Source organism: Phyllopteryx taeniolatus, chromosome 1 (genome assembly GCF_024500385.1).
Source record: "Phyllopteryx taeniolatus isolate TA_2022b chromosome 1, UOR_Ptae_1.2, whole genome shotgun sequence".
Classification (NCBI taxonomy): Eukaryota; Metazoa; Chordata; class Actinopteri; order Syngnathiformes; family Syngnathidae; genus Phyllopteryx; species Phyllopteryx taeniolatus.
The window spans coordinates 1,567,688-1,581,741 of record NC_084502.1 but is presented as its reverse complement, the minus strand read 5'-3'; the positions used below and the strand labels follow the sequence as shown (position 1 = coordinate 1,581,741).

Below are 14,054 nucleotides of genomic sequence, written 5' to 3'. Positions count from 1 at the left end.
TAAATGCTCTACCTTTTAATCGTAGGTGAGAAGCTAGCTAGAACTAGCAGCAAGCTAGTTGGTGGATCGATAGCTGGTGCGAGAAGCAAACGTAGGAGTCTACATCTTTGCTTTGCACTCCATGTCAGAAAGCACAAACAAATGGACTCAAAAACTTGACACTAAAAACAAAAAAGCCTCTTCACAAAAACGTGTTACATCCGCCAGCTGGGAGTCAATTGAAGCCAACAGAATGGGACCAAATCAAGAAGTAAACACTTTCCAAAGCAGTACTAGTGCTAAACATGGCTTGACAGAACATAACATTAATATGACTACTGGCCATCATCTCCAAATATCATGACAGTCAAACACTCAAAAAAGTACTTGGACACCACCAGAGTCTTCCATCCATCCATCTATTTTCTGTACCGCTTTTCCTCACACGGGTCGTGGGCGTGCTGGAGCCCATCCCAGCTATCTTCGGGCGAGAGGTGGGGTACACCCTGAACCGGTCGCCAGCCAATCGCAGGGCACATAGAAACAAGCAACCATTCGCACTCTCATTCGCACCTATGGGCAATTTAGTGTCTTCAACCAACCTACCCTGCATGTTTTTGGGATGTGGGAGGAAACCGGAGTACCCGGAGACAACCCACGCAGGCACGGGGAGAACATGCAAACTCCACACAGGCGGGGCCGGGATTTGAACCCCGGTCCTCAGAACTGTGAGGCAGCTGCGCTAACCAGTCGGGCACCGTGCCGACACCACCAGAGTCTTTTCTGCTTAAAATCTGAGTCTGTCTACTTGACGCCAATTTCCCATGGATCTGACCACTGTCCTATTTTGAGAGTAAGTGTTGCCTTATCTTTGCACAGGAGGCACATGTGCTCTCTGTAACTAAAAACAAATGATGGCAAAATCTCCTAAAAGTGCCCCAACCGCCGCTCTACTAATCAAAACACTTGTGTAGTGTAACTTGCAGGCCCAACCTCTTCTCTTCCGGACACGGACTAAAATATCCAAACTTTTGGTGTAACCAAGTGGTTATTGCGGTCATATCCGAAAATATGAGCCAGAACACACGTGCAGTTAATCCTTGGATTGTACATGAACCATCAAAACTATCTGTGCTGTTAAGAGCAGTGTGGCATGTCATGGTACACAGGTCTGGTTTGCATATACTATACGCACGAAGAGACAAACGAGACTTACCCCATTGCTCTTGAAAGCGAAAGGCAACCTCGTTATCGCTTAAGTCTGCTCCTCCAAACCTCGACATGTAGGTTAAATGTGTTTCTAAACATCTTGGGATGTCGTCAGGCTGGGATAGTATTGTCGTCCTGGATGTACACTCAATCAGACTTTTGACGCCAAATGATAACGGATTCTTGGAATCCATTTTAAACAATGACAACCGTTGGTTCTTTTAGAAAACCTTGTGTGTGTGGCTCGGTTTAAGTTTTAAGAACATGATCACTCTGACGCTCCTCTCGTAGCAAGAAACAAAGACTGTGTCAGGGATCAACAATTGCTTTTAAATGCATTCCTCGATGGATGTAAGTACTTGTGTCATATTGTGTGACATCACCCAGCTATGAGGTCGCATTGCATCACAGGGCTGTATGTTGTCATTGCGTTGCTTTGCAGCATTGAAAGCCACATTTTCCCACCTAGTGCTACTGTGCAGCTTGACCTGATCAAGCTTATGTTTCCACTATGGGGTGTGGAACAATGCTGCATGCTGACATTATGCATACATGCTGCATCTCTGTCATAATTCCACGAATCTTTCAAACGGCGCCTTTGTTAACACAGAGTTGACGATTCTCCTTTAGCCAAACGACGGACAGCGGGATGGAACGCTCCTGTGAGCGATGACCCAACGAACGCATTCTGGGCTTTTACCAAGCATTTGGGTCGGCGTGTTCTTCTCATCCAAAATTATCAAATTCGTTTGCGTATGTTTGGCTTGGCAATGCATCTCAGATGGTCACAATATACACTTTTCTGGAGAAGTCTTATCAAGCTCATCTTGAAAGGTCTGTTCCAACATGTCAATAATAAGATAATAAGCATTAGCATTTTTTTTTTGTTGAGCTTGGAACTGTGACAAACTATTTTTTTCAAATGTGAAACCTAACTTGTGATACAAATAGTACTGCATCAATACAACCACGTGGTGATATTATGTTTTTTTTTTTTTTTTTTTTTTTCCCCCAATAGACTTGTTACTGTCAGACACACAGCAAGTCTTCCCACTCGAGGTAGGGAAGCACAACGCCTGAATTATCTCCTTCCTTGGACCACGTCCGCACAAAAAAGACATTTTCAAAAAGTCTTTTTTTTTTTCTGTTTCGGCCTTTCGCCCACAAGCAAACATGCTTTTTGTCTTTAAAACTGTTCTTTTGGAAATCTCAAGACTTTCCAACGCTCTGCCTTCACTGTTTGCGTGTGCATGAGGAAAAGTGAGCTTTTTTGTTTGGCTGGCAATGTGCGGTATTGTCTCATGTACGAAAAGCTAATACAGCACCACTGTTATCGTCTTGTAATCGCTGCTTTCATTTCATGCAGTTTCAATGTCAGGCGCGAGTGCCACTTGCAATGCGCACAATTATAGAACATTCAGCTGATGTTACATTTTCAGCCTTATGATTGGCCCAAATGCGCGTGAGCCACAAATGTTGCTGGATATATATAAATATATATATATATATATATATATATATATATACTTTTTTGGGGTGGGCGGGGTGGGGGAGAGAAGCTAAGTACATACAACATTTGAAAAATATACTATGTACATGTAAACTTGTGAACACCTTACTGACAATAAGATTTCAGCATTCCCCTTCATCCACTGTTCCACATTTTATTTGCAGATTAGTTTCTGTCGTTACTCCTCCTTTACTTTTAGATCAATTATAGACCATTAAGAGTTGGTTCTCACCCTCACTTTATTTGATCAGAATAAGCAACCGGGAGGTAAATTTAAATGAAGAAACATTCTACACATCATAGTCGCGGACTATACCTTAGGACTCAGTGGCATGAGTTCTGGATCAAAAATCATCCCTCCTTTGGGTCTGTATGGGACTCTTATCTCAGATCCAGGGCCTACCTCAGGTTTTTTAACACCCCGATACTTATGGACTGTTGTAGCTGTACCAGTTCTGATTGGCTCTAATTTCTTGTCCTGATCAGACTGATCTTTGGATTTATGATACAAGCAGTCTTCCAGTGAGCAGGTGAAATTGTCACTGTTTGTTTTGGGCATCTTTTTCGGCTTGGGCTTCTTTTGTGGAGAGGCTTTCTGCGGGGAGTTGGGCGAGACGGCTAGCTGGGGATGTTTGAAGGTCTGCAGTGCTTTCCTCTCCTCCTTTGAGTATTCACTACACGCTACTTTTGCTTTTGTCCCCTGGGAAGAAGGCTTCATCGGCAGCTGTACGACGACGGGTCCCGGAAACTTTTTAGCCGATTTTGTCTCCTTTTGACTTGGGATCCTGATTGTAACAGCCTGTTGTGACTTCTTTCTCTGCGATGATCCACATATTTCCACAGTACCAGATAGAGGGATCTCTTCATATGGCAGTGACACTGGTACTGAGAGTTTCTCAGCCCCAAACAGAGTTAATGATCTGGAAATGGACAGAGAGGATGCAGACAATCTGACTCCCATCTCTGCGATTTCTCTTTGTCTGCTGATGGTCATCAAGAAGTCGCTCTCTACAAAGGACAATAAAGAATTACACACCTTATGTGCATAGCATCTGATTATAAGTATTGTCGGCAAATATTTCCCACGAATATAACCTGTTTTTCCAGGTCGAAAGTTGATGTAAACCCTTTTCATACCATCCTACAAATAGAGGCATCATGCTGGCGTCACACAATCAAGGTTTCAGTGAAATGTGCACCAAAACCTTGAAAATCAAGTGTTTGGACCCCATAGAACTAACCATAGTCATATGGTAAGGGTCAGCTTTAAAACAGAATCTAGCTTTGTTTCTCCTCTTTGCTGGACATCTAGTCGGCACGTTTCCATATTTACTGATTATTTGTATTACGTAGCTCAATCATAAAAAGACTTACCCCATTGCTCTTGATATCGAAAGGCAACCTCCTTGATATCTGTTTGGTCGGGGCCTCCAAATTGTATCATTTGACTCAGATGCGCTTCTAAAAATTTGGTGATGTCGCCTGGCTGTGACAACAGCACCGCACGTGAAATGCACTCAAGCTGACTCCTAATTCCGTACGGTAACAGATCCATTTAGATTATGACGAGGTGCCCAACCACTCCCAATGAATATTCTCAGAGGCACGGACGACGGGCACTCTGCCGCGAATCAGCAGTGGCATTCAGACGCATTCCTTGCGGATGAAAAAGCTCGTGTCATTAGAGCGAATGAAGCATCTTATGTGACATCGCTCGGCTCAAGGAGGTTGTGTGACATCACAGGGCTGTGTGATGTATGAAACATATCAAAATCTTGTCTTGCGCAAGTTGGTCACTTATGGACCTGCAGGAAATGTCCCACAACAAGCTTCCGGATCGAGTCTAGGGAGCGTTTGTCGTCGTTTGTGTGCCTAGCTTTACAACTCCTTGCTGATTCAGATGTACGTACGATTTCTGAACGAAATGAGATGAACTGGAATGTCGAGATGAAGTTTCGGTTGCTTGACATCACACGTACTTAGGATTGCTTTGATGGAACGGGGGGATTCGACAGGGCTTTCCTGTGTCACCTTAATTGTTTTCGCTTACCAATACCAACTTTATCCCACTTCATAAAAACAAGTCATTTCTCTGAGCGAACTGGCACTCAACACTTCTGTGTTTCTAAAAAATAGTGGTTAGGTAAATGTAAACATTGACCCGCTACACACCTCAGCAGTCTCAGGTTGAGTTTAAATAGACGCAAACGTGAATTGTTTCAACATTTCAACAAAACTAAAACAAAAATCTAATATCTCTGACTCACAGAATAATCTCTCTGTACAACCCAGACCTTTAGTGCAATTGGGTCCTTTATTTAATACAGATTCAATTTATGGATTCTGAGAGAGTGATATTTCAGGATGCCATGTCATGGATTTTTTGTTGTCTAATGTGGACGTTTTTTTGAACTTATCTTTTCTAAATATTGAAGAATGCACAAACTAGCCCTTTTTAGCACTTTGAGTCACTGCCTGGTCCATGTATGTTTTATACCCTGTACATTTGAATCTACAAATGCATTTAATAAAAAAGAAAACAAGGTCAGCAAAAGTTGTATCATATCTTTTTTCCTATTTAAAATTGACACAGACAGACAGCCAATCTGTCAGCCACCTCGACTACCCAACGTCACTTATTTGTTTGTTGTTGTTGCGATTAGTTATTTGCCGTTTTTTTTTTTATTCTTTTTTTTTTTTAAACTTGCTGTTGTGTGTAGTTGTTTGCTGTTGTGATTTGCGCTTTGGGGCCACCGTAAATATTATCCAAATCCACACTCCATTTCAGAAGATGGCGGTAAAGTTGTTGGCCAATCGGGAAAAGGAAGCAGAACAACACAGATATGAACCGGTAGATATGACAGGCCTAGTTTGAGCTGCATGTCTGTGGTCATACTAAGCTAGGAGGGTCAAAGTCGTCAGCGTATTCTGAGTGAGGCATGCCAAAAGACCACGGATGCCAGCACGTTGTACTGCATACAGTTGCGTTCAACACCTAATTACTACGACATGGAAACATTTTTTTCCATTTTATTTTTTTTATTATACAATAAAAAATGCACATAATACACACATAGAAAAGCCATTTTACGAAATAAAATAAAACCAGCGGGGAACTGGAAACTGGCCATTAATAGGTAAAGAAAAAAATATATATTTTCTTCAGATATTTATTAATAGCACACGCTTTGGCATTGACAAAACAAGTGAACCCCATGAAAATCGGTTGCAAAATTATTAAGTTACGACTGAATTTCAATGTCCATGCGTTGCCTTTGATGGGAACGTCGACCTCCCCAACATGGCCGCCACGTAGGCATGCCGGTTTGCCCCCAGCTATTGTACATCGGCGTGTGAGCGCATCCTAAGTGCTCACCATGGTCAACCAAAACAGTTTCCCTGAGATCTCTCTCTACTTCCTTATAATACTAAATAACTATTACTTTATAGAACATCAACATAGTACTATATTAATACAAGTTAGAAATAATATATACATCTTTATTCCTATATACGCTAATGCGATAATACAAACGATTACATCAGTAACAGCAGTATCTTGGACATGAGTGAAAAGAAAAATTATCGACGACAACAAACAAAACAATGTATAAAAACACTGTATATACATATAAATGTATTTACTGTCCCATATAATAATGATTTATATTGATACTACTACCTTATATTTTGTAATGATCATGACTCCAAGTAGACATGTAATGTAGTTCAATAAAATATTCCCAAAAAAAACAAACTACAAAAGATGCTAATTGGGCAAAACAAAGTTTCTCCAGGTAGTAAGGCCGTGAACATTGTGCAAAAGTGTAAATATAAAATGTAAACTATAAAAAGTGTTATCAATTGAACTCATCAGGGCCTCAAACCTTTGCTGGGCTGACTTCAGTTGATCCAGAAAGTTTTCGTGTCGCCTCAGACTGGCCTCCTTGGACTCACGGAGGAATTGGAAAGCTTCATCTTGCTCCTGCCTGCCGTGTTGGTGCTGGAGCAAGAGGCAGGGTGACGCCCCAAGGTCCAAGCTTCTCCGGTCTGGTCTCTGCTCTTACTTTCACCCTCGCTGATGCGCCAACCACAGGGGAAGACAACTTCATGATGCCCCTCAGATCAATAAGGAACAGCATCTGGTCCCTACTAAAGCCTTCATTTACAGGCATGGCAGGAGATGGTGACGGGATGCAGGGAGCATTCTCCTCCAAGCTCTCTACAAGACATGAATAATTGGCTATCAAGCATTGCATTATACACATCACTTTTGTTACTTTTATCATGTTTTTTCCCTAACCTGCTGTGATGTGCTTGTCCTCCGCCATAACCCGCTTCGCCACAGTGGTGAGTGCAGTGTGCTGATGCAGTTTGTACCTGCATGGTGTGTTCTCAAGAACAAACTGGGGTCAAGGCAGCCTCCACTCGGAAACAAGTCAAGCGAGCCGCCCCTAATTTTGTGTATACTAGCCACGAAAGCTACCTTCAAAATAAAAGCCTCCAAATAATACGTGGATAATAAATCTACACATCAGAGACACAAGAACAATTTGCACTGATGAACAATTAGTGACCGGCAACGCTTGATTTCAACAATGTAAAAGCAGCAAGGACTCAGAATTCACTTGTTAACCATTGTATTTAATAGATCACTGATAGTTGTAGTTTCTTATTTTTTTTAAATCACAAATATTTTGGAATAAAATTTGAATCATAAATTCTGTTCAATCCAGATTGGGGATATGCCATGGTCGTTGTAAAAAAAAAAAAAAAAAGATTGATCGTTTAAAACAATATTCAGAATGTGCAGACGTCATTCACTGCCACAAAATACTTGACTTTTAAACATAAACATTAGCACAGGCTGCACCGTAGCTCGCATTTACCCCATGAAAAGGGTCTTTAGCACTCCAGCAATAATACCATGTAAATCGGCCGATTTAGTGTGACTATACTATAACTATACAGAATTGAATTATTACAGGAGCTTCTATTTACTGTTTACACTCGCGGCAGCAATCTTTGAACGCCAACTCGGGGTAGTGAGGGTAAAAAAAATGTGAATTCCCCGACTTTCCGAGTGCAAAAAATTCAACTTCTTTGGAATCATATTTGTGCCACAAAGATTCACAGAAAATAGCGTTCCATTTTGAAACGTCCGACGAGGAACGCCGAAATTCCAACTTCCGAGCTCGAATGGAAAGCAGGGCTTGTGTTTATATCAGTGCTAAACCTCACCGACAGGTGGCAGTATCCTGAGTGTGTCACCGGAAAAGCAACAGCGAACAAGTAATAGAAGCCAAGGAGAGGATTGCTTTTTTTTTAATGGGTAAGAAATTATTTCAGTTGCGCACCTTCTACATTTTGTAGAAGAACGCCAAGTCCGTATGTGTGCGTTGTATTTGCGGTGGGCTAAGCCGAGCAAGTAAGCACGTCCGCCCTCCAGCTCGGCGATGGAGCGGTTAGCGCGTTTTCATGTTGTCCCCGTGCTTGCAATTTTCAAACGAAAGGCAATGGCGGCCGATATCTGTTTGGTTTGGAGGATTGGGTTATCATTGAGATGTTTCAAACGACTTTCCCATGGTAGAAAACTAAGGATTGTGCATTTTCTGTCTTTTCCAGAATCTCAGCTAGGGTGTCCTCGCCGGAGGGATGGATCCGGTTCAAGTTCTCGAAGCGCCGCAGTGTGTCGCCGCAGCTGATCATCACGATGGGGTTGACGTCACCTCTTGGGTTTCGGTGTGTCCCAGAGGCCTCTGGGCGGTCCAGAAGACGCTGACGCACTCGGGGAGCCAACGGAAAGTTTTTAATCCAGGAGAAGGTGCCCGCACGATGCGTTTCTTTCAGTTTTGCGGAAAGTAGTCGAGCATCTGTTTTTTTTTTTTCCTTCTTCTTTTCTTCTAGCGCCGTCGGCCGCTTACAAGCCAAGGTTGGGTTCACTGTGTCGTGTCCGCTTGTGCCTCAAAGATGGCACGTGTCGAGCCGTAAAACCGGCATCTGCAAAAGGAGATGAGACCCAGCAAGGAGCTGTATGCTTTCCACAGCGCCGGCTGGACTCGGTTCTCCAGCTGGAGCTGGGTGACTGGACCACGCTGAGACTTGGGGAAGGTCATTGTGATGTCACAGAAGCCTGCGTGGAGGCCATGAGAGCAGGAGACTCATGTGAGGTACGGCAATAACATCGTCGTCGCCACTGCGTAGGATTCGGTAGAGCAGACCGGTTTCCCATATATCAGTATTTTGATGGACCTGCACAGAAACGACAACAATAAAAATGTACAACTCACTGTTATGCTGAATGTAGTTGTAATTAGTGGGAGCCCTGCAACATGTTCCTCTTGAACAAGCTGGTCCCATTTTGGGGTAATTGGCGACAACGACGAGGGCTGAAGGATATGGACAACATTTTCATATCGCTATTCATGCAAGATATCTTGATATTGATTTATCTTTATACTATAGGAGTGCGTTCACGAAAAACTCAAGCTTTTTTTTTTCACCCCCAGAAAAATAGAAACAATTCAAAAGGACGTGGAAAGTGCATTTTGACATGACAAAAAATGGCCAATCTCACCGCACGCTAGCATTATTTCTTCTCACACGTGCAATGCCAGTCTAACATTTTTGTCTTGCTACTCAGATACGCCTCACGCCAGCAAATGGAGTGGATGTGTGCGCTTCGCAGCCCATGCAGGAAATACGTGCCACCGTGGAACTCCAGGCTTTCACGCCGGGGAAGGAATCCTGGCAGATGTCACCTGGTGAAAAATGGGAGTGGGTGCGGTCCCATAAGGAGAGAGGAGGCCAGAGGTTCAGAAGCGGAGACTTGTGGGGAGCGTCGGACAGCTACAGTCGCGCCCTCAAACTCGTCGTCGCCCTTCAGGGCTGCGAGGCGGACGGAAAAGAGCACCAAATGGAAGAACGAAGCGCGACAACCTCCGAAGATGGACCGAGCTGCCCCACCGTTCGTCAAGTGCGCAGCATGAAAGCGGAACTTCACTCCAACTTGTCATTGTGCCAGCTCAAACTGAAGCAGCCGGTGCGGGCGAAAGAGAGTGCTGCGAAGGCCACACTGCTGGAACCCGGTGGCGCTAAAGCTTGGTACCGACTCGGCCGAGCCTGCCAGATGGTGAACGAGCTGGAGGAGGCCCGGCTGGCCTTCGGAGAACTCCTCAAGCTGGAGCCGGAATCCACGGCCGCCGCAAAGGCGCTGAAAGACATCACAAGTCGAGAGAAGCAGTCCAATGCCCAGTTGGGACAGAGACTTAGTAAAATGTTTAGCTAGAATGCAGTCAAGCATCTTAATACTGTAATACCAACGATGATGGTTGTTTTGCGTGCTTCTCCATTGTCGGCAGCACCTTTGTTTTCATGTTCATGTTTTCAGAAGAGGAATGTGTTATTCATGAGGTGCAAATTTTACAGAATTAGTGGGGTATTGTACGGACATAAGACAGCTGCTGTATGTTTGGCGAATTGCTTCGGCAGATAGGTGCGGTAGTTTAAGGCCGTCTTTTTTCACCTCAGCCAGCAGCCCTTTGTGTCATCTCCGATGGATTACTGTAATGCACTTGACTTTGGAGGCAGCCAGTCCTCCCTCAAACATCTCCAGTTGGATCAAAATTCTGCCGCTCGCCTCTTAACTGGAACACGAAAGAGGGAGCACATACAGTTGTGTGCATAGGTTTACATACCGTGGCAGAAATTTTAGGGGGGAATATGAATGATGACTAAATGAGCACAATTGTCGTTTTATTGCCGTTTTGTTTAATGGCTGTGCGGTTCTGAAATCCCTTGGTTTTATTTGAACCGCATTCAAAATAAAATGTTTTGCATAATGAAAATTTTGCCTCAGTGATTTTTGCCTCAATTTTGCAAATTTTACAATTTTGCCTCACTGTGGACTTTTCAAACCCACCTTGAAACGCTTTTGTATGCCCTGGTTTTCAACACAGCATGAGACTCTTGTCCTTGTGATGTGGTTTTTTAATTTATTGTTTTTTTATTTCTTTGCTATTTTATGTTAATTTTTGTATTTATGTACAGCCCTTCGTTTCAGCTGTGGTTGTTTTTAAAGTGCTCTATAAATAAAACTGAGTTGTGTTGCTGAGGTGCCAAAATAATTTACAGGTCCATCTTTTAAATTTGCCGATGGTAGAAAAGTTCATTTATTTCAGTCCTCACACATTTTATAAATGTATCAAGTACTCTGGCAAATACTTTTAGTGCAAGTGTCTACCTAATTTCTACATTCAAAATTAATTCAATTTTATTCTTAAATGATTGTCACGGAATATTCTACTGCCGAGATATGGTGAAATTTGGATTTTGTTTGCTGTAAACTATAATCAAAATTATACGTGTTGTAAGAAAATCATGAAGTGTTTCACTCCGAGTGTGTGCGGTGCAGCTCTATAGTAAGAGTTTACATTTTTTAATCGCCCTACCTAACTTCAGCTTTTGGTGCTGTTCGAATTTGTTGAGAAGTGGCTGTCGTCTGTTGGTTTTGAGCGTCCGACTTCCCGATTGGCGCGTATATCTCACGAACGACCACTAGGTGTCGCACATGATCAGCTGATTACGAGGCGCAAAATGCCGAAACCCGGGATCGAACCAGGGACCTTTAGATCTTCAGTCTAACGCTCTCCCAACTGAGCTATTTCGGCACATGATGAAATTCTGCTTTAACATCTACAATTAAATTTAAAACAAAATTCGTTGTGAATCGTTTTATTGAAAGACACACATTACAAACATTGCAATCAAACGGGACCGACCGTTTTGCATCGTCACGTGTCTTTGGTGCGCTTTCTCGTCTTATCGGCTCTTCGACTTGTGAGACTTTCTCCCATCGGAACGCGTCTGGGCGGCTGACAACTGTCGCCAGGCGTCCGCAATGAGCATCAGCGGTATGACGACCCACAGAACGTTCATGAACACAAAGTAGAACCAGAAGTAGATGGGGTGTCCCAGCTCACTGTGAGTGTAGCCCTCTCTGTGCTCCAAGAAGAAGTACAGCACAGCTCCATACAGCTGGCCTGGAAGAGGATGGCACAGTGTGGGCCTGTCAGACATACACAACAGGAAACGGGCGCAACGCAATACCACAAACGAGCGCTTGAGTGTTCTCACCGAGTGAAAGAATGAGCTGCAGGACAAATCTGTAGGGCTTGTTCGTTAAGAAGGCAAACGCAGCCCAAAAGCTGAACGGTCCCCACAACCACGCGGTCACCGTCTCCATACACACAGTGAAGTTATCAGCTCTGCACACACAAGAAAGCTTGTTTGGAGTCAATCGGTACATCTCCGTGCAGACATTTGATTTGCGTGCGATCACAAACTCACATTACATAGCGACTGTCCGCTTTAGAGTACTCTTTCCCTGCGAGAAAGATCCAAAAACACATTTTTGACATGACAAATTATGCACAAAAAAAAAATGCTTGTTACCGTATCAACGTTTAGCAAAACTTTGGAAACAAGAAGATCCCGTCAGTAAATACATTTACAAGTGCACTATACAGAAATACAGAAACAGAGAGACTGGAAGAGTCACAGAAAGGCGTTGAAGTGGGCATTCGTGCGAACGGATTGCTGAATTGATGGCTCAAACATCTGCGGTGAATGTTGCCCGACATTTTGTGAGTAGCGAAAACACGTCTTTGGACTCACACAACTGCGACAGGAAGCTTTGATCTCCTGGAATAACATCGTAGTAGAGAGAGAACCAGCCCTCAACCACACTGTGGATGAAGCCACAAAGGGCGAACCAGCACACGGCCAGGCGCCGCGGGGTGCCCAGCCGGCCGGCGATCATCCAGGTCCCGAGCAGGAACGCGGAGGACGCAGAGAAGAGGAACGTCAGGATCTCCGCCATGGATCGATCGTTGGCCACATACGCGGGGATGACAAGATCCCTGGGCCAGTAGGGATGAAGAGGCGCGGAGGAGGCTGAGGCGGCTTCCATCACCTGTTTTGAACAAGGGAAGAAGGGAACTCAATAGCTTGCACGCGGACGTCACTCACTTGTGTTGCACGTTATGATAGCGAACTTCATCAATGAGTAGGATTTACCTTCGAGCTGATTGATTGTGATGACACTGGCAGACAAAATTAGGTTTCGCGTTTCAAATGCGTCTTTTGCTCTTACTCGTGACGAAGAGCAAAGACTTGAGAAGGCTAAATTTGAGAAGAAATGCTGCAGTTTAAGGAAGCTGCCATGTGCAGCGTGTTAAAAAAAAAAAAAAAACTAATAATAATCTCAAACACGCAGAGCCCGCGGCTGACCAATCAGACTGCTCCCTTCGTTGGGCCACATAGCACGTGATACATACTGGCTAGCCGATTGGTTCGTCGTCTCGGAACATGAACGTCATCGATGGAACACGCCAATCAGAAAAGACATCAGTCAATGCCACGAAAGTGCTGTACATTTGCGACGCGTAAAAAACAAAACAAAACAAACAACCCGAAAAAAAAATTCATTCGGTTCCACCAGGTAAATGTATTATAGTCAACTTGTGAAAGTGAATGCATTGAAATACGAGCTATCCCAAAGGTAACGTGCATAACGTACAACAATGAAACGGACACATCTGAGTGGGACGAAAATGTGTAACAATGAAATTGTTAAGATACTTACGATTAAATGATACCAGAACAACGCAAGAAAAAGACAGCCGCCCAAGCCGTGTCAGGGACTTTCACCCTGCCGTGACCCGGATTCGAACCGGGGTTGCTGCGGCCACAACGCAGAGTACTAACCACTATACGATCACGGCGAGCTACCGGGTGACATAAACGTTCATCAGAAATTTGACATTATAAAACTAAATCAGAAACAGAATTTTTTTTATTTAAATAAATAAAACTTACTAATATACTATTTTCGTCAGTACGTAGTTGACGCGGTACATTCATCTGTTCGTTCTTCACATTCATTGAGCTGATACCTTGACTGAAGTAGATATAACGTCAGTGTGTATTTCTTGTCAGTAGGTCCCATATGGTCTAGCGGTTAGGATTCCTGGTTTTCACCCAGGCGGCCCGGGTTCGACTCCCGGTATGGGAACGGTCCCTTTTGGCTTTTTTAAGGGCTCTTTTTGGATGTTTTGCGTCCATCCATTCATTCTCTGACCCGCTTATCCTCACAAGTCGCGGGAGTGCTGGAGCCTATGCGTGGTAGACCCTGAACTGGATGCCAGCCAATATATATATATATATATATATATATATATATATATATATATATTGTAATTGTTATTTGTTACTCGTCAATTATTATATAACAGATTTTTTGCAATTGTTTGTAATTTCAGAAAGTGGAAAAATAGTTATGCCACCGTCTGTTCCT

The 14,054-nt window shown here is 43.5% G+C and overlaps 2 protein-coding genes and 3 non-coding genes across 7 annotated transcripts; 2 read left to right on the top strand and 3 right to left on the bottom strand.

Moving 5' to 3' along the window:
* Window positions 1-7,936: 7,936 nt before the first annotated feature.
* fkbpl (FKBP prolyl isomerase like) lies at window positions 7,937-10,545 on the top strand. Of its 3 annotated transcripts, none has more exons than XM_061786887.1 (4): window positions 7,937-8,030; window positions 8,324-8,522; window positions 8,606-8,868; window positions 9,342-10,545. In XM_061786887.1, exons 2-4 carry the CDS (start codon window positions 8,354-8,356, stop codon window positions 9,984-9,986), a joined length of 1,077 nt encoding a protein of 358 aa, XP_061642871.1. In that variant the 5' UTR covers window positions 7,937-8,030; window positions 8,324-8,353; the 3' UTR covers window positions 9,987-10,545. The 3 variants fall into 3 exon arrangements, with proteins under 3 accessions (XP_061642871.1, XP_061642960.1, XP_061643054.1); XM_061786976.1 differs by lacking the exon at window positions 7,937-8,030 and adding an exon at window positions 8,035-8,126; XM_061787070.1 differs by lacking the exon at window positions 7,937-8,030 and adding an exon at window positions 8,054-8,162.
* Window positions 10,546-11,294: 749 nt separating this feature from the next.
* On the bottom strand, window positions 11,295-11,367 carry trnaf-gaa (transfer RNA phenylalanine (anticodon GAA)). The gene has a single exon. It is a non-coding gene; the product is annotated as a tRNA-Phe (tRNA).
* Window positions 11,368-11,415: 48 nt separating this feature from the next.
* On the bottom strand, window positions 11,416-12,950 carry ebp (EBP cholestenol delta-isomerase). The gene is made up of 5 exons (XM_061787339.1): window positions 12,776-12,950; window positions 12,374-12,671; window positions 12,047-12,083; window positions 11,834-11,964; window positions 11,416-11,739 (listed from the first exon to the last, which is right to left on the bottom strand). The coding sequence occupies exons 2-5, from the start codon at window positions 12,666-12,668 to the stop codon at window positions 11,519-11,521; spliced, it is 684 nt and encodes a 227-aa protein (XP_061643323.1). The 5' UTR covers window positions 12,669-12,671; window positions 12,776-12,950; the 3' UTR covers window positions 11,416-11,518.
* Window positions 12,951-13,410: 460 nt separating this feature from the next.
* Window positions 13,411-13,482, bottom strand: trnah-gug (transfer RNA histidin (anticodon GUG)). The gene has a single exon. It is a non-coding gene; the product is annotated as a tRNA-His (tRNA).
* A 218-nt stretch (window positions 13,483-13,700) lies between these two features.
* On the top strand, window positions 13,701-13,772 carry trnae-uuc (transfer RNA glutamic acid (anticodon UUC)). The gene has a single exon. It is a non-coding gene; the product is annotated as a tRNA-Glu (tRNA).
* The last annotated feature ends 282 nt before the right edge of the window (window positions 13,773-14,054 follow it).